The 21394-nt window shown below is 36.4% G+C and overlaps 1 protein-coding gene across 1 annotated transcript in view; it reads left to right on the top strand.

Moving 5' to 3' along the window:
• HEATR1 (HEAT repeat containing 1) overlaps positions 1-21394 on the top strand; it is a 51885-nt gene that overhangs the window by 8465 nt on the left and 22026 nt on the right. The window contains exons 9-22 of the mRNA XM_046653743.1: positions 503-605; positions 1551-1661; positions 2083-2200; positions 3550-3657; positions 6754-6849; positions 7281-7369; positions 8502-8713; positions 9041-9162; positions 9764-9955; positions 11442-11625; positions 11775-11911; positions 12678-12870; positions 20337-20506; positions 20920-21078. Coding sequence (XP_046509699.1) covers positions 503-605; positions 1551-1661; positions 2083-2200; positions 3550-3657; positions 6754-6849; positions 7281-7369; positions 8502-8713; positions 9041-9162; positions 9764-9955; positions 11442-11625; positions 11775-11911; positions 12678-12870; positions 20337-20506; positions 20920-21078 — 1994 coding nt within the window. The remainder of the gene's footprint in view (positions 1-502; positions 606-1550; positions 1662-2082; positions 2201-3549; positions 3658-6753; positions 6850-7280; positions 7370-8501; positions 8714-9040; positions 9163-9763; positions 9956-11441; positions 11626-11774; positions 11912-12677; positions 12871-20336; positions 20507-20919; positions 21079-21394) is intronic.

Raw genomic sequence — 21394 nt, 5'->3', positions numbered from 1 at the left:
TATTCTGTTGGCAATGGGTAATGTGATCCCAGTCTTTGAAGGCAGGGCCAACTCTGATTCATATATTTATAGCAAATCTGGAGTAGATGACAGCTGTTGGTTGAGTAAGGAGGTAGTAAGATGAAAGTTTAGCTTGTTTTCAGATGTAGTTTATTGAGATCTAGGTTTGGGTCCCAACTTGACCGCTTGTATTGGGACCTGGGGAAAGGCTGTGTTTTTTCGACTTGTGTTTGATTCATGAGATTGGCATGATAATACTTGTTTCTAAAAATATAGAGAACTTCAGGTAAAGAATAAATGAGGGTAGTATATACAGAAATGCTTTGAAAAATGTAAAAGACTAAATAGGTGGAGTACACTTTTGAACTAGGTAAAAAGCTTGATATCAATGTATATGTTTTAAAGTGAGTTATATAGAAAGAAGATCTGCTATAAATAAATGCAATAGTGTAAGCATGCAAAGAAATTTTCCCCAATCGATTTTAATTTGTTGTATACTAAGGAGAAGAAACTGAAGGGATGGATGGTGAAATCTACAGGAGACACTTAGAAGCTATACTTAGAAATATATCACTGAAGAACAATCTAGACCATTTGTTGGCTAGGTAAGCTATTATTGACATGCTTTTGATTTGTATTTTTGTGGCTTATATACTTTTTGGGGTTGGTTGGCAGTTTTCCAGTATCCCTTTATAATTTATATCTTGCTTTGTCTATATCATTTTATTAATTATAAGTACTTAGTCCAATAACTGTGGCAATAGAAAAAAAGTAATTTCTCTTGTTTTGGTGTTTATACATGATTGTATAAAGTTGATAAGCTAAATTTGGGTTATAGCTACATGTAATTTGTGGCTGTTTAGAGTTTCCTGTGAATAAATGGACCAAAATGCCTAAAACAGTACATCCCAGTTGGCATTCAGTAAATATCAATTAGAAACTTAATACTGAGGGTTGGTGTGAAGTTAGATTATTTATTATTTCTTCCCTCTCTGTAAAGGTAGTTCAGCCTTCCGTTTTCTTTTCTTACTTACTGGGCACCTTGATACAGTGGAAAGCACATGGGCATTGCAGTCACACCTAGGTTTGAATCCTGCTTCTGTCGTTTCCAGGAGAGCAAAGTAGTGAGTTCTGAAGGTCGGACTGCCTGGATCTGGTTTTGCCGTTGTGTAAAATTGGGCGGGTACCTGTCTGCTGGTGTATGTCGTTGTGCCCCTTGCTCACAGGGTTGGCTTGTGAATTAAATGAGAGTATACACCTGAAGCACTGTTGAGAGCTTGGGCTCTGGAATTAGACCGGGGTTGAAAGCCCTGCTCTACTTTTTATGTCACAGTAGTGAGCACTAAGTGTTAGCTGTTGTTGCTGTTCTGATTTGACCTCAGGCAAATTATAAGACCCCTTGGCCCTAGTTTTGTATCTCTAAAATAAGGATAGTTTCTACTCTGTAGAAGTATGACAGTTACAGGTCATATTCCCGAAGCACCCAAAACATAATAGGTACTCAATAAATCGTAACTCTCATGTCTGCTGATACTTGTTTTGTTTTGCAGCCTTCTTTTTGAAGAGTATATTTCATACAGTTCACAGGAAGGAATTGATCCTAATAAAGTATCTTTGCTTAATGAACAGTTTCTTCCCCTTATCAGACTTTTAGAAAGCAAGTAAGTCGTGTGTGTGTTTGTGCGTTTTTTTAATGTGTACCTCTTGTTTTAGAAACAGATGATTCACAAGTCACATCTTAATGTGGTGACTGAATTGTAAAGTGACTGTCTTTATTTTTTCCCTCCTCAGGAAGGGACAGATATAGGATTTAAATATATTTGAAATAGAAGAGAAAGTAAGAGTTGTGTGGGGACTGTAGAGGGTGTAATTTTTCTACAGAGAGACTTTTGATGTTGGAATGGTCACGGTAACAAACTTGATCAGTGTCATTTGGTTTTACATATACTGTTTGTTAAAATTTTAAGTCTCTGTCTCAGTAATTTTTAAAATTTTATTTGTGTCTTTCTTTTATACCTGTATGGTGTGTATAGTTAATTACTTTATTAAGAATAATAAGTTAACTCTTTAATTTCTTCCCAGATATCCCAGAACATTGGATGTTGTGTTAGAGGAACGCCTAAAGGAAATTACAGATCTAAAAAAACAAGAGATTTTTCACCAATTTATCTCTCTTTCTACAAGTGGAGGAAAATATCAGGTAAGTTTTTCTTCAGGGGAATTATCACACTTAGGAGTATATTTGTGGTTATTTAAAGAGCTCCAGAAGGAAACTTGCTCCTTCATTCCTCTCTTTGGAAAGTTTCAGGGAGAAATGAGATTTTCAACAGTTTGCTAGTTACCTAAAGTAGGGCTGTGAGGGAGGAATTGAATAATTGGAGAAAGGTACCGTAATTTAAACAAGTGGATGTGATACTTATTTCAGAAGAAATATTGTTTGGAAATTGTATATATGATCTCAGTGAGCAATCACCAAAAGGGGGCCTCGCTTAGGTTTCTGGTTCTCCTGTATCTGCACTTTCCAGCGCAGTACTCACTAGCCACATATAGCTCTTTAATCATCGATTAGGAAAAGGGAGGTGGATTTTTATCTCATGATCATGTTAGAACTTCAGGAGTTTTCTGGTGACTCACCGTAAATCTTCATACTAGAAGTTAGACATTTAAGCAGTTCTTATAATTAGCCTTGAAAATAAATATTTTGAAAAGAAATATGATTGTTTTGATTTTTCTCTTCCAAAATTAGACTTTCATCTTTATTGGTATCTCATTTCCCAGTCTTAGGTTGATAGACAGACTTCCTTCTTAGTCTAATTACATAAATGAAGTAAATTGTCACTAATTTGAATGTCACCATTGTATCATTTATATGAATTGTAATCTGTCTTTAATGATCAATTTCTTAAATTTATATTTTCATTTAGGTGCTAATATAGTGATTTGTCTTAGAAGCTTTTCACTTTGGAATCAGATATACATACATGCTATAAAATTACTTCCTAGAATTACTTCAGGGGCTGGTCCCGTGGCCGAGTGGTTAAGTTCGAGCACTCCATCTTTGGTGGCCCAGGGTTTCGCCGGTTCGGATCCTGGGTGCCGACATGGCACCGCTCATCAGTCCACGTTGAGGTGGCAACCCACACGCCACAACTAGGAGGACCCACAACTGAAAATATACAACTATGTACTGGGGGGATTGGGGGAGAAAAAGCGGGGCGGGGAAAGAAAAAGAAGATTGGCAACAGTTGTTAGCACAGGTGCCAATCTTTAAAAGAAAGGAAGAAGAAGAATTACTTCAAGTTAACCCTACATGTAGACACAGGTGTACATGAAATCACCACGTTAACAATGACAAGTTTTTTCATCTGTTTTAACTCCTACCATGTTCTGGAGACAAAGATTTTGCTTTACATTTTGGTTTCTGAAATTAGACGGTTGTTAATGAATATGTTGGGTAGTTTGGAGTGGTTTTCTCTGATTTTTGTTCTTGATCATGTGCGGCTGCGGTTTAATGGTGAAATCCTGTGGTAATTGTGATGAATCCTATAGTTCTTAGCAGATTCTGATACCTCCTTGATGCTCAGTCTGAATCATCCGCTTGCTCCCGTGAGACTTCTGGCCATTAATCATCTGAAAAATATCATGAAAACATCAAAGGTTTGTGTCAGATCACTTTCGTTTGTGATGTTTTTATCCTTAAGATGAACAGTATAAATCTAGAATGAGAAATTGAAGCTACCAATTAGAATCTATATTGTGGAATTATAGAGAGAAGCTGAATAAAGCAGATGGGAGTATGCTAGACAAAGATTTAGGACCTTGCATGCCAATAGCCGCCATGTTAACCTGTGTATGCCCTAAGAACAACTGTTTTCATATGCTTCCACATTGCAGATTATTAGTTTAGCTTTTCAGTTCAGTGTTTTTCAAACTGGAATTTATAGATCAATTTATAGAGGTTCACAAATTATCTGAGAATCTTTCAGTTTTGAAGTTTGCTTTTGATAGTCTGAAGTTTAACATGAGCGTATTTGAGGACGTGAGCATGGTTGCTCTTGGAGAACTGTTCCATGATTTCAGTACCTACAGTTGTGTTTGTGTTTAAAATTTTGGTGGCTTGAAATAGTAAGTACAGAGGCTGACTTAATTTGTAAACAATGCCTTTATACCAAAATGATATTTTACAAAGACTTTGCAGTGATTCAAAGAGTGGTACTTTCTGAACTTTAGTTATTCAAGCAGTCCCTTCACAATTTTTGCAATATTAGCTCGCCACTCATATTATTTTCTTACAATTTTTCTTTAGTTACTTTTAGATAGACTCATTTTTTTACATAGCCTTCAAATCATGGATTTGAAGTGCTAATTGTATATACATTTTACTACAGTTACTATAATTAAAACAGGAATGTTCATCTGTATAGTGTCTAAAACCATCTTATGTACTACTATTTGCATATCTGGAAAATTTCTGGACTAAAGAAGAGTGGTGGTAGAGTTTAGTTTCCTCGTAGTACATGGTAGTATAAGCATTCTGTAGAATTTTTGTCATGGCAATTAAAACCAGATTCAAATTATAAGTGGGATTTAATTTCAGCTACATTGAATTCATCTCAATTTGAATTTTACTGGTTTTACAGGGTTTTTTAAATATTTGACTTACAAACTTTGTTTTATATTTTTAATATTTTTGTGTTATTTTTCTGTATTTTTAAGGAGGTATACTTAATTTTTAAATTGGTATATAAATAATAAAAGCCACATTAGGGTCTCTAAGAATTTTTTTTTTTAAATGGTTGATGTAGTACTCAAATTTGAAAAATACTGCTTTATTTAATTCATTTCCAATGTGGCATGAATTAGGTTTCTAGGTTTCTTTCACAGATTGCTGATAGGTTCGCGTTACTGATTTGTTGGATAATTAAACTCATTGCTTACAGGTGTTTGTTATAAGAGGAAGATTTCAGTGCCTGGAATAAGAAAGGGATTCCTGGAATCTCCTAATATTCCTGAAGCTGTTCTTATCCTTCCTTCTTTTACTCTTAATTCCTTCCTCCCCATCCTCTGGTTCTGGTTGGTTTTTCAGGGAAGGGCGCTGTATACATTTGACACAGGCTTCAGTATTATAATTGCGGTTGTCTTTCTTTGCATGCTTTGATTTCATTTTCCCTTCTCCATCAGTGATAGGTCTTAGGTTCTATTCTAGAATTCCAGATTGGGATATTTGGCTACTTGTTAGCTCTTGAGAAAATTTTGGTGGCATTTGATACATGAAACTTTGACTTCAGTTTTATGAATTCTAGGGATTTTAGTTTTCTCTCTCAACAGAGTGACCTGTATTTTTTCTGTAGGATTATTTAGTTTTCATCACCTGTGAGTAGGGACATATATTCAGGTTAATTAGCAGTCTTAGTTTTCTGTTACTGTGAATGTTTATATGCTCTATTTTCTTTTGTTACTTAAAAAAATAGGATTTTTTTGGAAGACTGGCTTCTCAGTGCATGTCTTTATTGTAAAAATCTTGATGATAACAACTAACGTCTAGTAGTACTTACTATGTGTAGGACACTATTCTAAGCACTGACATGTATTATTTAATCCTGTAACAACCTTTTGAGGTAGGTACTGTTATTAGCCCTGTTTTATAGATGAGAATACAGTCTTGTGCTGCATAATGACACTTCGGTCAGGGATGGACCACAGGTATGATAGTGGTCCCCTAAGATTAGTACCAGATAGCCTAGGTGTGTAGTAGGCTGTAACATCTAGGTTTGTGTAAGTGCACTCTGTGATGTTCACACAATGAGAAATGGCCTAACAAGGCATTTCTCAGAACAAATCCCTGTCGTTAAGCGACACCTGACTGTAGTGAGGCCTAGAAAGGTTCCGTAACTTGCTCGAGCTCAGCTGGGAAATGCTAGAGCTAGGATTAGACCTGGACGTTGTGCTTCTTTAGTCTACGCGCTCTCAGTATCTGGGCTCTCATTTTAGTAAGATGAACTTTTTAATGAAAAAATTATATTTTGATTCTACATATTTTATAATATTTTCGGTGGAAACTGGTAAATGTTTTTGTTTGTTTGTTTGTTTTGAGGAAGATTAGCCCTGAGCTAACTCCTGCCAGTCCTTCTCTTTCACTGAGGAAGACTGGCCCTGAGCTGACATCTGTGCCCATCTTCCTCTGCTTTATATGTGGGACGCCTACCACAGCATGGCTTGCCAAGCGGTGCCATGTCCGCACCCGGGATCCGAACCAGCAAACCCTGGACTGCCGAGAAGTGGAACATGCGCACTTAACCGCTGCGCCACTGGGCTGGCCCCTGGGAAATGTTTGTACCAAATAATTATTCATCTAAAAAGGACCTTTAGGGGCCAGCCCTGTGGCCTGGTGGTTAATTTTGGCATGCTCCACTTTGGCAGCCCAGGTTTGGTTTGCCGATGTGGGCCTACACCACTTGTTGGTGGCCATGCTGTGATGGCAACCTGCATACAAAATAGAGGAGGATTAGCACAGATGTTAGCTCAGGGTGAATGTTTCTCAGCAAAAAAATATAAATAAATAAATAAAAAGGACCTTTAGAGATTATCTGATTGAATGCAAGTGTGCCTGGTGTTTGAGTTCACATCCAGGGCGGAGTCTGTTCCTTGATGGATGTTCTGGTCTGCTTTTCACAAAACTATGCTTTCTTTCTAGTGTAAAGTCTTAAGAGGTTTTAGCAACAACTAAATTAGTATTTTTTTTCTCTTGCTCAGGAGAGTATCGATGAGTCTTTCATAAAAGAAGCTGTTTTAACCCGATTAGGTGATGATAGTATAGATGTTGTTTTATCGGCCATAAGTGCTTTTGAGGTGAGTGAATTTGTTGTTCTTTGAAATGCACGTTTTGTTTGTAAATATTTTCTTGCCCTTCTCTCATGATGCTTTGCTTTAGGCAGGAATATTTTTGGAGATATTTGATCTCTGGAGACCATAGACTTAAGCCTCGGGGGAAAGCTCATGGGAGTAATTAGACTGCACAATTTTATATATAGGGAAGTTCTTCAAAATGGAAAAGTGCTTTGTGAATTTTTGTTAGTAGTAAATAAGTACTTCGGGATCATGGCAAATTGGCTCATGAATGCCACTTTTAAGAAATTGCTTTCTTAAAACTTTGAAATTATACTAGAATTCGTGGGAGATAAGTTCTTTATAATTCATTATTTTTTAAAGTTCATGTAACAAGCACCATATGTATTTGAAGCAAGTAAAAATTTACTCATGGATATTTTTTTCCCCTCTAGATTTTCAAACAACACTTTAGTTCAGAAGTGACCATTTCAAATCTTCTGAATCTCTTTCGAAGAGCAGAACTTTCAAAAAATAGGGGATGGTATGTATTCATTTCCCCTCATACTATTTTGAATTGCTGAATTCTTAAATCAAGTTCACTTTGATTTTTTTTTACATTTTTGCAATTTACAATTTAGTTGTGTGACCCTTTGGTCATGGTAGTGGAATGGATCTTAATGTAACATTCTTGCTCTATAAAAGTAATTTATTTGAGTTTGTATGGGCTCATTATACTATTCTGTATGTTTGAAATTTTTCTTAATAAAATGGAAAAAGTAGTGTATAATGTATGATATAACACTGAAATCTGGAAAATAGAATGGGAAGGAGCTTTTTTTTTTTTTTTTTTTTGAGGAAGATTAGCCCTGAGCTAACATCTACTGCCAGTCCTCCTCTGTTTGCTGAGGAAGACTGGCCCTGAGCTAACATCCGTGCCCATCTTCCTCTACTTTATATGTGGGATGCCTACCACAGCATAGCGTGCCATGTCTACACCCGGGATCCGAACCAGCAAACCCCAGGCCCCTGAAGCAGAACATGCGAACTTAACTGATGCACCACCGGGCCGGCCCCGGGAAGGAGCTTTAATTTTCTACTTTATATAATCCTAGTTTGATTTTTTTTTTTACAAGGCTAAGATACCAGTTTATAATTAAAAACAAATACAAATGTATTAAACAAGAATTAAGCTCAGAGGCACACAATACCTTTCTGTAGTATTTGCTGAGTTCTGGTTATTTTATTTTTGGCACCTAAACTTTTTGCATGGGAAAAATGACTATGCTTAGTGGATGAGAGCATGTCTTACAGATTTTTGTACCTATCATAGTTAGTTCTTAGCACATATTAATGTGTTCAGATAATGTTTTTTGAACTTATGAGTGAATCTGATTTCTTGTGGAGTTGAGACAGAGTGTGATATTATGTTTTGTGTTCTAGTTAACCTAATGATTTCTCAGAAAAAAAGATTTGACAAAGTTAATTTAAAATTACTGTCCCAAATAACTCCTTGATTAGCATGGATTTTAAGTGATGTTTTGGTGTCTCTGAATGCTGTGTTTGGTAAGGAGACCAGGATGATGTCGGTTGAGCTGGATAATGTAATGATGATTTCTTGCTGAATTGAAGTCTCTGGGGTGTCTCTCAACCAAATGTGTTTACATACGTTTTAGGTACAAGGTACTTGAGATAGCGGCAGACATACTAATTAAAGAAGAGATACTGAGTGAAAATGATCAGTTGTCAAATCAGGTGGTGGTGCATCTGTTGCCATTTATGATCATCGACAATGATGATATGGAATCTGCTGAGATGAAAATCGCGATACATTTATCAAAATCAGGAATTTGCTCTCTGCATCCTATGTTAAGAGGCTGGAAAGAAGGTAAGAAATTCAGGTTTTTTTTTTTAGAAACAGTGAACAGGTAACACTTTATAAAGAAGATAACTACAATTTAAAATTGGCTATAATTATTATTTGAAATTATGTTTGTTATATGCCAGCAAAATTTTACAACTTTTTGTTAACATATAAAGTATACATTGAAAAGGAAGCTAGCTGATCAGAATTGGATAAAAGGAAAAATAAAAAGCAAACCTTCATAGGGAAATTGTAAAAATTTTGCCTAAATTCCTTACTCTACATGATTCTTTACGTGAGTCTTGGTGCCACGAGGGGCCTCTGGTGTTCAATTCTTTCTTTTTTTAACAGCTCTTGAAAATGTGATTAAAAGCACCAAGTCAGGAAAACTAATTGGTGTAGCAAATCAGAAGATGATTGAGTTGCTGGCTGAGAATATAAATTCAGGGGACCCTTCTTCAATGTTAAAGATGGTAGGTTTGCTGTTCAAGTCCGCCCTCAAGATTTCCTTCCCATAATCTTAGTAGATTCTCAGTGTATGCTTTACTAGATTGTTCTTCTTTTTAAAAATGTTTTGCATTCTTGAGTACTTTGCTTTAAACATGGATAGTATTGTTTAGTATATTCCGCAGATTGTTTGAAAATCTTTAACATTTTACATAATTTAATTTTTTCCCTTGTGGTTTTATATTGGACCAGTAAGAATGTGTACTTTTTCAACTTCCATTTTTCCTCTCATTTAAAATATTGAAGTCATACTTTTTGTTAAAATAGCAAAATATAAGCTAAAAGAGGAGAAAATTTCTTTTGCCTTAGTAAACAAACCTTTGTGAAGGTGTTACGTGTGTAATTTAAAAACGTCAGGTTAGGAAGTGCAATTATGTTCTTTAGAAGTTTTGAAATTATTTATGTTTATAATTACTTAGAAATCAGTGCTTACTACTTGTTTAAGGCTTTACATTTGTCATCTCACTTTAAATGTAAAACACATAGTATCTAGATAGGCCTGAAGTAGTGAAAATTGTTTTATGCAAACCAAGAGCTACCGATAATGGAGTATGTTTATTTTTCAAGGTGGAGGATTTAATAAGCGTTGGAGAAAAGGAGTCCTTCAACCTGAAACAGAAAGTGACTTTTCACGTGATCATGTCTGTGCTTGTCTCTTGCTGTTCATCTTTAAAAGAAACTCACTTTCCGTTTGCGATAAGAGTCTTCAGTTTATTGCAGAAAAAAATAAAGAAGCTCGAAAGTGTCATCACTGCAGTGGTAAGGAGTGCACAGTGTCTGGAGGAAGGGACGTTGAGTAGTCACAGCCTGGCCTGGTCATCACAGCAGAACTGAAGATCGGAGGCTGAAATGCTGAGTCTTTGGATGCTAGGGGTGAAATGTGGAGCGGCCTTGGGTAGCAGTAGGTAGTGAATGAGGCGCTCTCTTCCTTTTGCAGAAAATTTAATTGAATCCTAGAAGTTCGGGGTTGTAATGTTTTGTCTCTGCTGGTTGACTCTTCCCTGTATCATCTTTGTTGCATAATTTTGCAAGCTATACTTAACTACATCTTGTGATGAAGAATTCGCTAGATATGTTAGTGCTTAAACGAAATATTACTTCATTCTATTGTCTACTAAAAATAGATCTTTTGTATTATTTTAATATTATGTTAGATTTGGATTTTGCCAGCTGCTCTTGTCTCTGACAGTATTAATAAGGAGGCTGTTTCAGTTGTTTATGTTTAACCTAGTACCACATCTTAAGGTAATAATATTACTTCTTTTAACATTTGCTATATGTGATAGTATTTTGTTTTTGTTTGTCCTCCAAACTTCAGAGGCTCCTCATTATAGGATTTGCTAAACAAATCACATCTTTTTCACATTTACATTTACCCTCATGATTTTGCAAGTTCTGGTCATAGCCATTGTGTGCTAAAATTGTGTAAACTTAAGAAGAATGAATGTTCCTATTCTAACAAGTAGCCTAGATAGGCTCTTCGTTCTTTATTATCTTTTGTAAAGTGTGGTAACCTGAACTGTATTTCTTCCCACTGTTAAAAGTGTGGACAAATTGAGTGTTTTATGTATACCTAGATAACATTGTTTTATGTTGAATACCGTTTCTGGGAGTCATGAGCATCTTTTCGGCTGTAGCAGCACATTGAGCCCATGAAATCCCTCACTAAAGACATTATCTTAGAAGTCTCGCTTTGGATTATTTTCCTTCCAAGTTATTACCCTCCCCTTGCCTGTACGCGGTCTCATTGTTATGTTCCTGCACTTTTCTCATGCTTTGGCATTTGCAGCGTTATTTCTAAACACCTTGACATTTTGCTATTTGTTTAGTACATCTGCAAGTTTGCAGATTTTACCACGTACTTGCTTCAGATTAGCAGTAAAAATGTGAAATGAGGAAAGTCCCTTTAAAGATCTTGCAGAAATCCAACTCCTTATCTTTCTTTTTAGAAATGTGCCATTTAAGAAACATAATTTATGTGAATAACATTTGTTTTTAGGAATGATGTTTTCAGAAACATAGATAAAATGAAGCCATGGTTAACTTACTTATGTCTTTTCTTGTGAAGAGTGGTTAGACCTCTTTAAAAATCTGATTAAAGCTATTAATCCTCTCCCCTGCTAAATGCACATGTAGACAAAATTTTGCATATTGCTCAGTCATATATCCATTGCAGTCCACCTATATAACCCATGTGCAGAACCCCTTTCAATTTGTGCTGTTTTCGATTCCTTTACCAATTCAGGAAATCCCCTCAGAATGGCATTTTGAGCTGATGATGGACAGAGGAATTCCAGTGGAGCTGTGGGCAAATTACATAGAACAGCTCAACACTGCCCAGAGGATTGCTGTGGAGGACTCAGTTTTACTCGTCTTTTCACTGAAAAACTTTATTCACGCACTAAAGGCTCCTAAATCTTTTCCTAAAGGTAGGACAAGGTGTGACTCTTTTGAATGTGATATTCTGGAAAACTGGATTATTGACTCCACGACTGTTTTTTGTCTTGAGTGAAAAGTTCCCAGCAGTGTGTCCACATAAGTTCGTTCATCGTTTCCCTTTCTCTTCGTGTTCACATAGATGACATTTGGTGGAACCCTGAACAACTGAAAGAAGACAGCAGAGACTATCTGCACTTGCTTATTGGGCTCTTTGAGATGATACTCAGTGGTGCTGATGCCATTCATTTCAGAGTTCTGATGAAACTTTTCATAAAGGTACTGGGCTCATCTTTTTCAGGCATACTCTTCTCTTTTAGAAGATATTGCAGATTATTTCAGTAATAACAGTTTTTAATGAAAACAAAAGTAGACAAATAGTGAAGAGTATGTGATAATAAACATGGGCCCTATTAAGCAGTACTGTAATCATGACACCAATCAGAAAGTTGGACAGAGACTAACATTGCTGCATGCCTCCTAATGTGTTAGGCCTGTAATATATTTAATCATCACATCAGCCCAGTCAATCTGTTTGTTTGATTGATGCCATTACCAAAGAGAAACTGATGTTTAGAGAGATGATTTAGGATATGCAAAGTCACTCAGTTGAGAAAGTTCATCACAGCCCCAGTGACCTCCATGTTGTCAGGTCCAATGGCCAGTTCTTTGTTCTTGTCTTACTTGCCCTCTTGGCGACATTTAACACAGTTGACGTTGCTCACTCCATCTCTGAAGTACTTTCTTAATGAGACTTCCCCAGCATCACTCTTGTATTGGTTTTCTGCTTAGTGTCTTCTTTCTTTTTTTGTTAAATGTGTTCAAGTGCAAAATTATGGTGAGTCCTTTGGATATCAGTCCTCTGGATTCATTTACATCCTTCTCAGTTGGTTAAAATACCAAGTGTAGAATAATTTTAAGTGACTAGACAAAGCAAAACATTGCAATAAATTGTTTTCTGTAATTGTACTAGTGAACAGAGGATTTGGAACTGCTGTGTATGAGTGAAAGTTAAACTTCACTATCTTCTTTTTTTTCAATTTAGGTACATCTAGAAGATGTTTTTCAGTTATTCAGGTTCTTTTCTGTTTTATGGACCTATGGTTCTAGCCTTTCAAATCCACTTAACTACAGCGTGGAAACAGTGCTGCAGACTCAAGCTCTTTATATAGGTTGTGTGATGCTCTCTTCTCAGAAGGCACAATATAAACACAAACTGGCATCCATAGCTTCTCCAGGTATTGCAAGTGGCATTGTTATGTTCTGTCATGACAAACTGTTAATGCTTTCTCTATATGTAGTGTATGAAGGGTGTAGTTTGGAGAATTTCTTTTGTTAATTTTTTTTTTAAATAGTGTGCACTCTCTCTCTCTTTCCCAACTATTTCTGATTACATCTAAGTATTGCTTTTAAGATATGAATGTCAATTGTAAAATCTCACCAAAACAAATAATAGAAATAGCAGATGGTTAGTCATGGGTTATTAATATGCAACTATTCATTTCCTGAGCTTCAGCAGTTACAGGGTTATATAGGAAAGCCAAACCATCATAATACAATTCAGCAGTCAATTGACTACTTATAAAATGGGTCTCCACTCAATCCTCCTGGATTTATCTCTTTTATCAGGTGTAAGTCATTTTCAGGTTGGGCACCTACTCACGAAACACTAAAAAAATAAAATTTATATTTTTTATAAAGTAGAATTACAAATTTTGCAAAAGAATTTCATGAAGTTGATGAATATGATATTGAAAAGTGGATCGACTTGCAAAGCTGTTGGCAAATAAGAATATCTGGCAAAATTAGACCCTATAGTGATTGAAAATGAGAAAGTAGATGAGGATGATGGAATGACTTTAGTGTCAGGAATAAAAATGGCCCTTGGGAAATTTGAAGATGTTCTTGATTATTTTTTCACTTCCAAAATCACTCTTTATATGTATTCTGTGAAAGCAAAGTGAATGACCGTACACTTTTCCCAGAACAATTTCTCAATGTTTATCTTTTATTAGGTCCTTGAAAGAGCACATAATTACAGGTGTAACCAAACTTTTGTAAAATGTAAGGTAAAGAAACAATTTAAAGTTTTACTTGAAAAATAAAATCCCATGAATGTAATTGTTTCTCTACACTTACTATAAAGTAGCAGTCCCTATTTCAGGTGGATTTACTTTTTAGAAAGTTTTTTCTTTTTTAAATTTTTTATTGCAGTAACATTGATTTATAACATTATATAAATTTCAGATGTACAACATTCTGTTTCGATATTTGTGTAGATTAGACCATGTTTATCACCCAAAGATTACTTACTCTCCGTCACCACACACATGTGCCTAATCACCCCCTTTGCCTTCCTCCCTCCCCGCTTCCCCTCTGGTAACCACCAATCCAGTCTCTGTCTCTATGTATTTGTTTGTTGTTGCTTTTATCTTCTGTTTATGAGTGGCATCATACAGTATTTGACTTTCTCCCTCTGAGTTATTTTGCTCATAGTACCCTCAAGCTCCATCCATGTTGTCAGAACTGGCCGAATTTCATCATTTCTTATGGCTGGGTGGTATTCCATTGTGTATATATATCACATCTTTATTATCCATTCATCCCTTGCTGGGTACCTAGGTTGCTTCCAAGTCTTGGCTATTGTGAATAATGCTGTGATGAACATAGGGGTGCATGTATCTTTATGTTTTTGTGTTTTCATGTTCTTTGGATAAATTCCCAGCAGTAGAATAGCTGGATCATAGGGTAGTTCTATTCTTAATTTTCTGAGGAATCTCCATACTGTTTTCCAAAGTCGCTGCACCAGGTTGCACTCCCAGCAGCAGTGTATGATGGTTCCCTTTTCTCCACATCCTCTCCAACACTTGTTATTTCCTATCTTGTTAATTATAGCCATTCTGATGGGTGTGAGGTGATATCTGATTGTAGTTTTGATTTGCATTTCCCTGGTAATTAGTGATATTGAACATGCCTTTTGGCGATCGGTATATCGTGTTTGGAGAAATGTCTGTTCAGATCTTTTGCCCATTTTTTAATTGGGTTGTCAGGTTTTTTGTTGTTGAGGTGTATGAGTTCTTTATATATTTTGGATATTAACCCCTTATGATATACATTCTTAGCAAATATCTTCTCCCAGTCGTTAGATTGTCTTTTCGTTTTTTTGATGGTTTCCTTTGCTATGCAGAGCTTTTTAGTTTGATGTAGTCCCATTTGTTTATTTTTTCTCCTGTTTCTCTTGCCCACTCAGACATGTTACTTGAAAATATGCTGCTAAGACCGATGTCGAAGAGCATACTGACTGTGTTTCTTCTAGATGTTTCATGGTTTCAGGTCTTACATTCAAGTCTTTAAACCATTTTGAGTCAATTTTTGTATTTGGTGTAAGGTAATGGTCTACTTTCATTCTTTCGCATGTGGTTGTCCAGTCTTCCCAACACTATTTACTGAAGAGACTTTGCTTTCTCCATTGTATGTTCTTGGCTCCCTTGTTGAAAATTAGCTGCCCATAGCTGTATGGGTTTATTTCTGGGCTCTCCATTCTGTTCCATTGATCTTTGTGTCTGTTTTTGTACCAGTACCGTGCTGTTTTGATTACTGTAGCTTTGTAGTGTATCTTGAAATCAGGGAGTGTGATTCCTCCGGCTTTGTTCTTTTTTCTCGGGATTGCTTTGGCTGTTCGAGGTCTTTTGTTGTTCCATGTAAATTTTAGGATTCTCTGTTCTATTTCTGTGAAAAATGTCATTGGAACTTTGATAGGGATTGCATTGAATTGTAGATTGCTCTAGGAACTATGGACATTTTAACTATTATCTTACCATTTCTTTGTGCCTTCTATTTCTTTCAACAATGTTTTATAATTTTCAGTGTACAGGTCTTTCACCTCTTTGGTTAAGCTTATTCCTAGGTATTTTATTCTTTTTGTTGCAATTGTAAATGCGATTGTGTTCTTAATTTCTCTTTCTGCTACTTTGTTGTTGGTGTATTGAAACGCAACTGATTTTTGTATGTTGATTTTGTATCCTGCAACTTGACCATATTCATTTATTATTTCTAAAACTTTCTTGGTGGGTTCTTTAGGGTTTTCTATATATAGAATCATCATCTAGAAACAGTGAGAGTTTCACTTGTTCATTGCCTATTTGGATACCTTTTATTTCTTTTTCTTGCCTAATTGCTGTGGCGAAAACCTCCAGTACTCTGTTGAATAAGAGTGGCAAGAGTCGGTACCCTTGTCTTGTTCCTCTTCTCAGAGGGATGGCTTTCAGTTTCCCCATTGAGTATGATGTTGGCTGTGGGTTTGTCATATATGACCTTTATTATGTTGAGGTACTTTCCTTCTATACCCATTTTATTGAGAGTTTTTATCATAAATGGATGTTGGATCTTGTCAAGTGATTTCTCTGTGTCTATAGAGATGATCATGTGGTTTTTATTTCTCATTTTGTTAATGTGGTGTATCACATTGATTTGTGGATGTTGAACCATCCCTGCATCCCTGGTATAAATCCCACTTGATCGTGGTGTATGGTCTTTTTAATATATTACTGTATTTGGTTTGCCAGTATTTTCTTGGGGATTTTTACATCTATGTTCATCAGCGATATTGGACTGTAATTTTCCTTCTTTGTGTTGTCCCTGTCTGGCTTTGGGATCAGGATGATCTTGGCCTTGTAAAATGTGTTAGGAAGTGTTCAATCTTCTTCAGCTTTTTGGAATAGCTTGAGAAGGATAGGTATTAAATCTTCTTTGAATGTTTGGTAGAATTCTCCAGAGAAGCCATCTGGTCCTGGACTTTTATTTTTTGGGAGGTTTTTAATGACTGTTTCAATCTCTTTATTTGTGATTTTTCTATTCAGATTCTCTGTTTCTTCTTGATTCAGTTTTGGGAGGTTGTATGAGTCTATGAATTTATCCATTTTTTCTAGGTTGTGCAGTTTATTGGCATATAGTTTTTCATAGTATTTTCTTATCTTTTGTATTTCTGTAGTATCCATTGTAACTTCTCCTCTCTCATTTCTAATTTTATTTCTTTGAGCCGTCTCCCTTTTTTTCTGAGTCTGGCTAAGGGTTTGTCACTTTTGTTTATCTTCTCAAAGAACCAGCTGTTTGTTTCATTGATCCTTTCTACTGTTTTTTTGTTGTTGTTTCAATTTCATTTACTTCTGCTCTAATTTTTATTATTTTCCTCCTTCTGCTGACCTTGGGCTTTATTTGTTCTTCTTTTTCTAATTCTGTTAGGTGTATTTTACGATTGCTTATTTGAGATTTTTTTGTGAAGGTGGGCGTGTATTGCTATGAATTTCTCTTGTAAGACCTCTTTTGCTACCTCCCATGTGAGTTGGTATGGTGTAGTTTCATTTTCCTTTGTCTCCAGATATTTTTTAATTTCTCCTTTAATTTCTTCAGTAATCCATTGGTCGTTCAGTAACATGTTTAGTCTCCACATTTGTCACTTTCCCAGCTTTTTTCTTGTAGTTGATTTCTAGTTTCCTAGCATTCTGGTCAGAAAATATCCTTTATATGATTTTAATCTTCTTAAATTTATTGAGGCTTGCCTTGTTGCCCAACATATGTTCTATCCTTGAGAATATTCCATGTGCACTTGAGAAGAGTGTGTATTCTGGTGTTTTTGGAGGGAGTGCTCTATATATATCTATTAAGTCCATCTGGTCTACTTTTTCATTTAAATCCACTATTTCCTTGTTGACTTTCTGTCTGGATGATCTATCCATTGATGTAAGCAGGGTGTTAAGGTCCCCTACTATTATTGTGTTGTTGTTAATACCTCCTTTTGGTTTGTTAACAGTTGCTTTATGTACTTTGGTGCTCCTGTGTTGGGTGCATATATATTTATAAGTGTTATGTCTTCTTGGTGGAGTGTCCCTTTTATCGCTATATACTGCCTGTCTTTGTCTCTCGTTCCTTGTTTTATCTTGAAGTCTGCTTTGTCTGGTATAAGTATGGCAACACCTGCTTTCGTTTGCCATTAGTTTGGAGTATTGTCTTCACTCTGAGCCTATGTTTGTTTTTAGAGCTCAAATGTGTTTCCTGGAGACAGCATATTGTTGGGTCTTGTTTTTTAATACGTCCTGCCACTCTGTGTCTTTTGGTTGGAGAATTCAGTTCATTTACATTTAGAGTGATTATTGATACATGAGGGCTTAATGCTCCCGTTTTATCACTCGTTTTCCAATTGTTCTGTATTTCCCTTATATCTTGTCCCATGTATTTTGGACTAGCAATTCAGTCTGGTAGTTCTCTATGATGGTTTTCTCACTATTTGTCATTTGTGTCTCTGTTCTGATCATTTGTTTAGTGGTTTTCATGAGGTTTGTATAAAAAATGTCATAAATGAGATAGTCCATTTTCTGATAACCTCTTATTTCCTTAGTCTAAGCTGATTCCATCCCTTTTCTATTCCCCCTTTTAAGTTACTGTTGTCACAACTTATTCCATCTTGTGTTGTGAGTTTGTGGTTAAAATGGTAAGATTACATTTATTTTTGATGTTTTCCTTCCCTTTATCTTTAATGTTATAATTAAGTGTTTGGTAACCTGTTCTGATAGAGAGCTGCAATTTTCTGATTTCGTCTGCCTATTTATCTTCTTGCTCAAGGCTTTGTAAACCCTTTCTTTTGTTTTGTCAGGTATGAGGGCCTTCTTGATCATTTCTTGTAGGGGAGGTTCTTGTGGCAATGAACTCCCTTAGCTTTTCTTTATCTGGGGAAGTTTTTATTTCTCTTTCATATCTGAAGGATATTTTTGCTGGATAGAGTATTGGCTGAAAGTTTTTGTCTTTCAGAATTTTGAATATATCATTCCACTCTGTCCTAGCCTGTAAGGTTTCTGCTGAGAAATTCGCTGAAAGCCTGACGGGGTTTCCCTTGTAGCTTATTTTCTTCTGCCTTGCTGCCCTTAATATTTTTTCTTTGTCATTTAGTTTTGCTAGTTTCACTACTATATGCCTTGAAGGTCTTTTTACATTGATATATTTAGGAGTTCTCTTAGCTTCTTTTACATGTATTTCCAGCTTCTTCCATAGGTTTGAGAGTTCTCAGCTATTACTTCTTTGAACAAGCTCTCTGCTCCATTCTCCTCTTCTCTCTCTGGAATACCTATAATACTTCTGTTGCATTTCCTAATTGAGTCAGATATTTCTCAGAGAATTTCTTCATTTCATTTTAGTCTTAGTTCTCTCTCCTCCATCTGAATCATTTCTATATGTCTGTCCTCCAGACTGCTAATTCTGTCCTCCGTAATATCAGCTCTGTTATTTAGGGATTCTGGATTTTTATCTATCTCATCCATCGTGTTTTTCATCTCCAACATTTCTGATTGGTTTTTCTTTGTAGTTTCAATCTCTTTTGTGAAGGATTCCATCTGTTCATTAATTTTGCTCCTGATTTCATTAAACTGTCTGTCTGTATTTGCTTGTAACTTGCTGAGTTTTTTTATGATAGCTGTTTTCGATTATCTGTCATTTAGATTGTAAATGTGCCTTCAGGATTGATTTCTGGGTGCTTGTCATTTTCCTTCTGGTCTCGAGTATTAATATATATCTCCATACTGTTTGATGGCGTGGATTTGTGCCTTCATATAGTGGTAGTATCTGGTCACACATTCCACCTGCTGCTGCTGAGGGTGGGTCATGAGCTGTGTATTCTCAGCCTGCAGCAATCCCTGGTGTCTGTGCCTATCCTTAGAATGTATGCTGACAGGGCCTCTCTGCCATTTCCAGCTCGCTTGTTCATAGCTGCTGCTTTTCTAACATATGTGCAGGTACTCTGGCTGATGGGCTGAGCTGGACTGCCAGGCAGGGGTAGAGGGGAGGTGTGCTTTCTTCGTGCCCACTTCCAGGGGCATTCTCGCTCTGCCCCTGCTATCTGCTCTCCTGGGGTGCTGAATTGATGAAACCCCTACTATAGCTTAGCCACCTCTGTGTGGGGCCTTCCCACGGGCTGTGAGGGAACTTGGAGAGTGAAGGTGTTCCCACGGAGAGTTGCCTCCACCGCCTTTTCTCAAGCTGCATGGTCCCATGCCCTTGGTTGCTGCCAGGCAGGGAGAGGAGATCCCTTTACCTCCTTCTACTTCCTCCCAGGGGTCCAGCACCTCTTCCTTCAGGTATATGGCTGCATGGGTCTCTCAGATGTCTTTTGTGTTGTGTGACTGTCCTCTGTTGGTAAAAGAATGTCCTTTTCAAACGTCAATTCAGGACAAAACACTCACAAAGCATGATGCACAAATGGGTACTCTGCATACTTTGCAAGGATGTATATACACGTGAGTTTGTTGCAGCGGTTTTAAAGCCAAAAGACTAGAAACAACCTAAACTTTCACCAGTAAGGTACTGGTTTTAAAAATATGCGAAATACAACAGAGAGCTGTATGATTTTGAAAGGATAATTTCATTTAGATGTGTGTGTACTTATATGGAAAATACTTCCAAATACATTGAGATGTGATAGCAGTTGGTGCAGAATAGGGTATATGTACTATGCTCTCATTTGCATATTTTCAGAAGAATGCACTAGTGTATGTCTAATTTTTCTAGACTTGTAAACAATTACACAGTGAATAGTCTTTGGAGAGGGAGCTTGATTTGGTAGGAAAACTTTTCGTCTTATACCCTTTGGTACTATTTAAATTTTGTACTGGTTAAATTTTTTAAATTGTTCCTTAAATTTTTTTCCCTTTGGTTTTAGTGGTGACATCTCTACTCATTAATTTGGGAAGCCCAGTAAAAGAAGTCCGTAGGGCTGCCGTTCACTGTCTGCAGGCCCTCAGTGGAGTGGCATCCCAGTTTCATCTGGTAATAGATCATTTGGTTCCCAAAGCAGAGGAGATCACCTCAGATGCCACCTACGTTGTTCAGGTAAACTCATTAGCAAAGAAGGTTTGAGTGTGCACGTGCCTGTGTGTGCACATGAACAGTTTGCCCCTTTCTTGACATTTTGCTTTGCAGAGAGTTTGATCTACTAAATCATTGAATTTAGAAACTGATGTCAATGTCTGCAGATCTTTCTTGCTGCATTTTAAAAAGATAGCTGTCATATTTCCATTCTGCTATCCTTTCATCGGCTAACAGAGCAATGTTTGTCTTTTGATGGTAAGCTAACTGAGATGGTAAGCTAACTAATTGATAACCTTCCTATTAAGGTTTCAAGGTGAGATGAAAAATTTTGAGCCATGTCTCATCATTGGGGAAAGAATCTTCCATAATTAGTACATGCACCCTTTGTAGTTCCTTAATCCTTTTTTTATCCAATTTTCTTTTTCGTATCCTAGGATTTGGCTACTTTGTTTGAGGAACTACAGAGAGAAAAGAAACTGAAATCTCATCAGAAGTTGTCTGAAACTTTGAAAAACCTACTTTATTGTGTATATAGTTGCCCATCTTATATTGCAAAAGATCTGATGAAAGTACTTCAGGAAGTCAACAGTGAGGTATACGCAATTTGAGTGGATTATACATTCCATATGATGTTACTAAAGATTATTCTAAGGAGGACATTTGCAAGAGTTACATATATGCACTTAGAAGTGAAAATCTTCTTATTGATTTGGAAGGGGAAAGAGTTGGGGTGGAGAAAAAGAGAGAGTGAGTTTCTTTCTATTTGAAAATTGTGTGTTATTATCCCTGTCTAATCACTGACTTGGTTTTAAGTGAATTTAAAAGTCATGTGGGGAAATACACTGAAGTGCACTATTGAAAGAACTGTTCGTTTACGTCTATTCTTTAGGTAAAAATTCTCCCCGAGGT

Source organism: Equus quagga, chromosome 2 (genome assembly GCF_021613505.1).
Source record: "Equus quagga isolate Etosha38 chromosome 2, UCLA_HA_Equagga_1.0, whole genome shotgun sequence".
Classification (NCBI taxonomy): Eukaryota; Metazoa; Chordata; class Mammalia; order Perissodactyla; family Equidae; genus Equus; species Equus quagga.
Note: the sequence above shows the minus strand (reverse complement) of the source record. Positions and strands in the feature narration are given on the sequence as shown.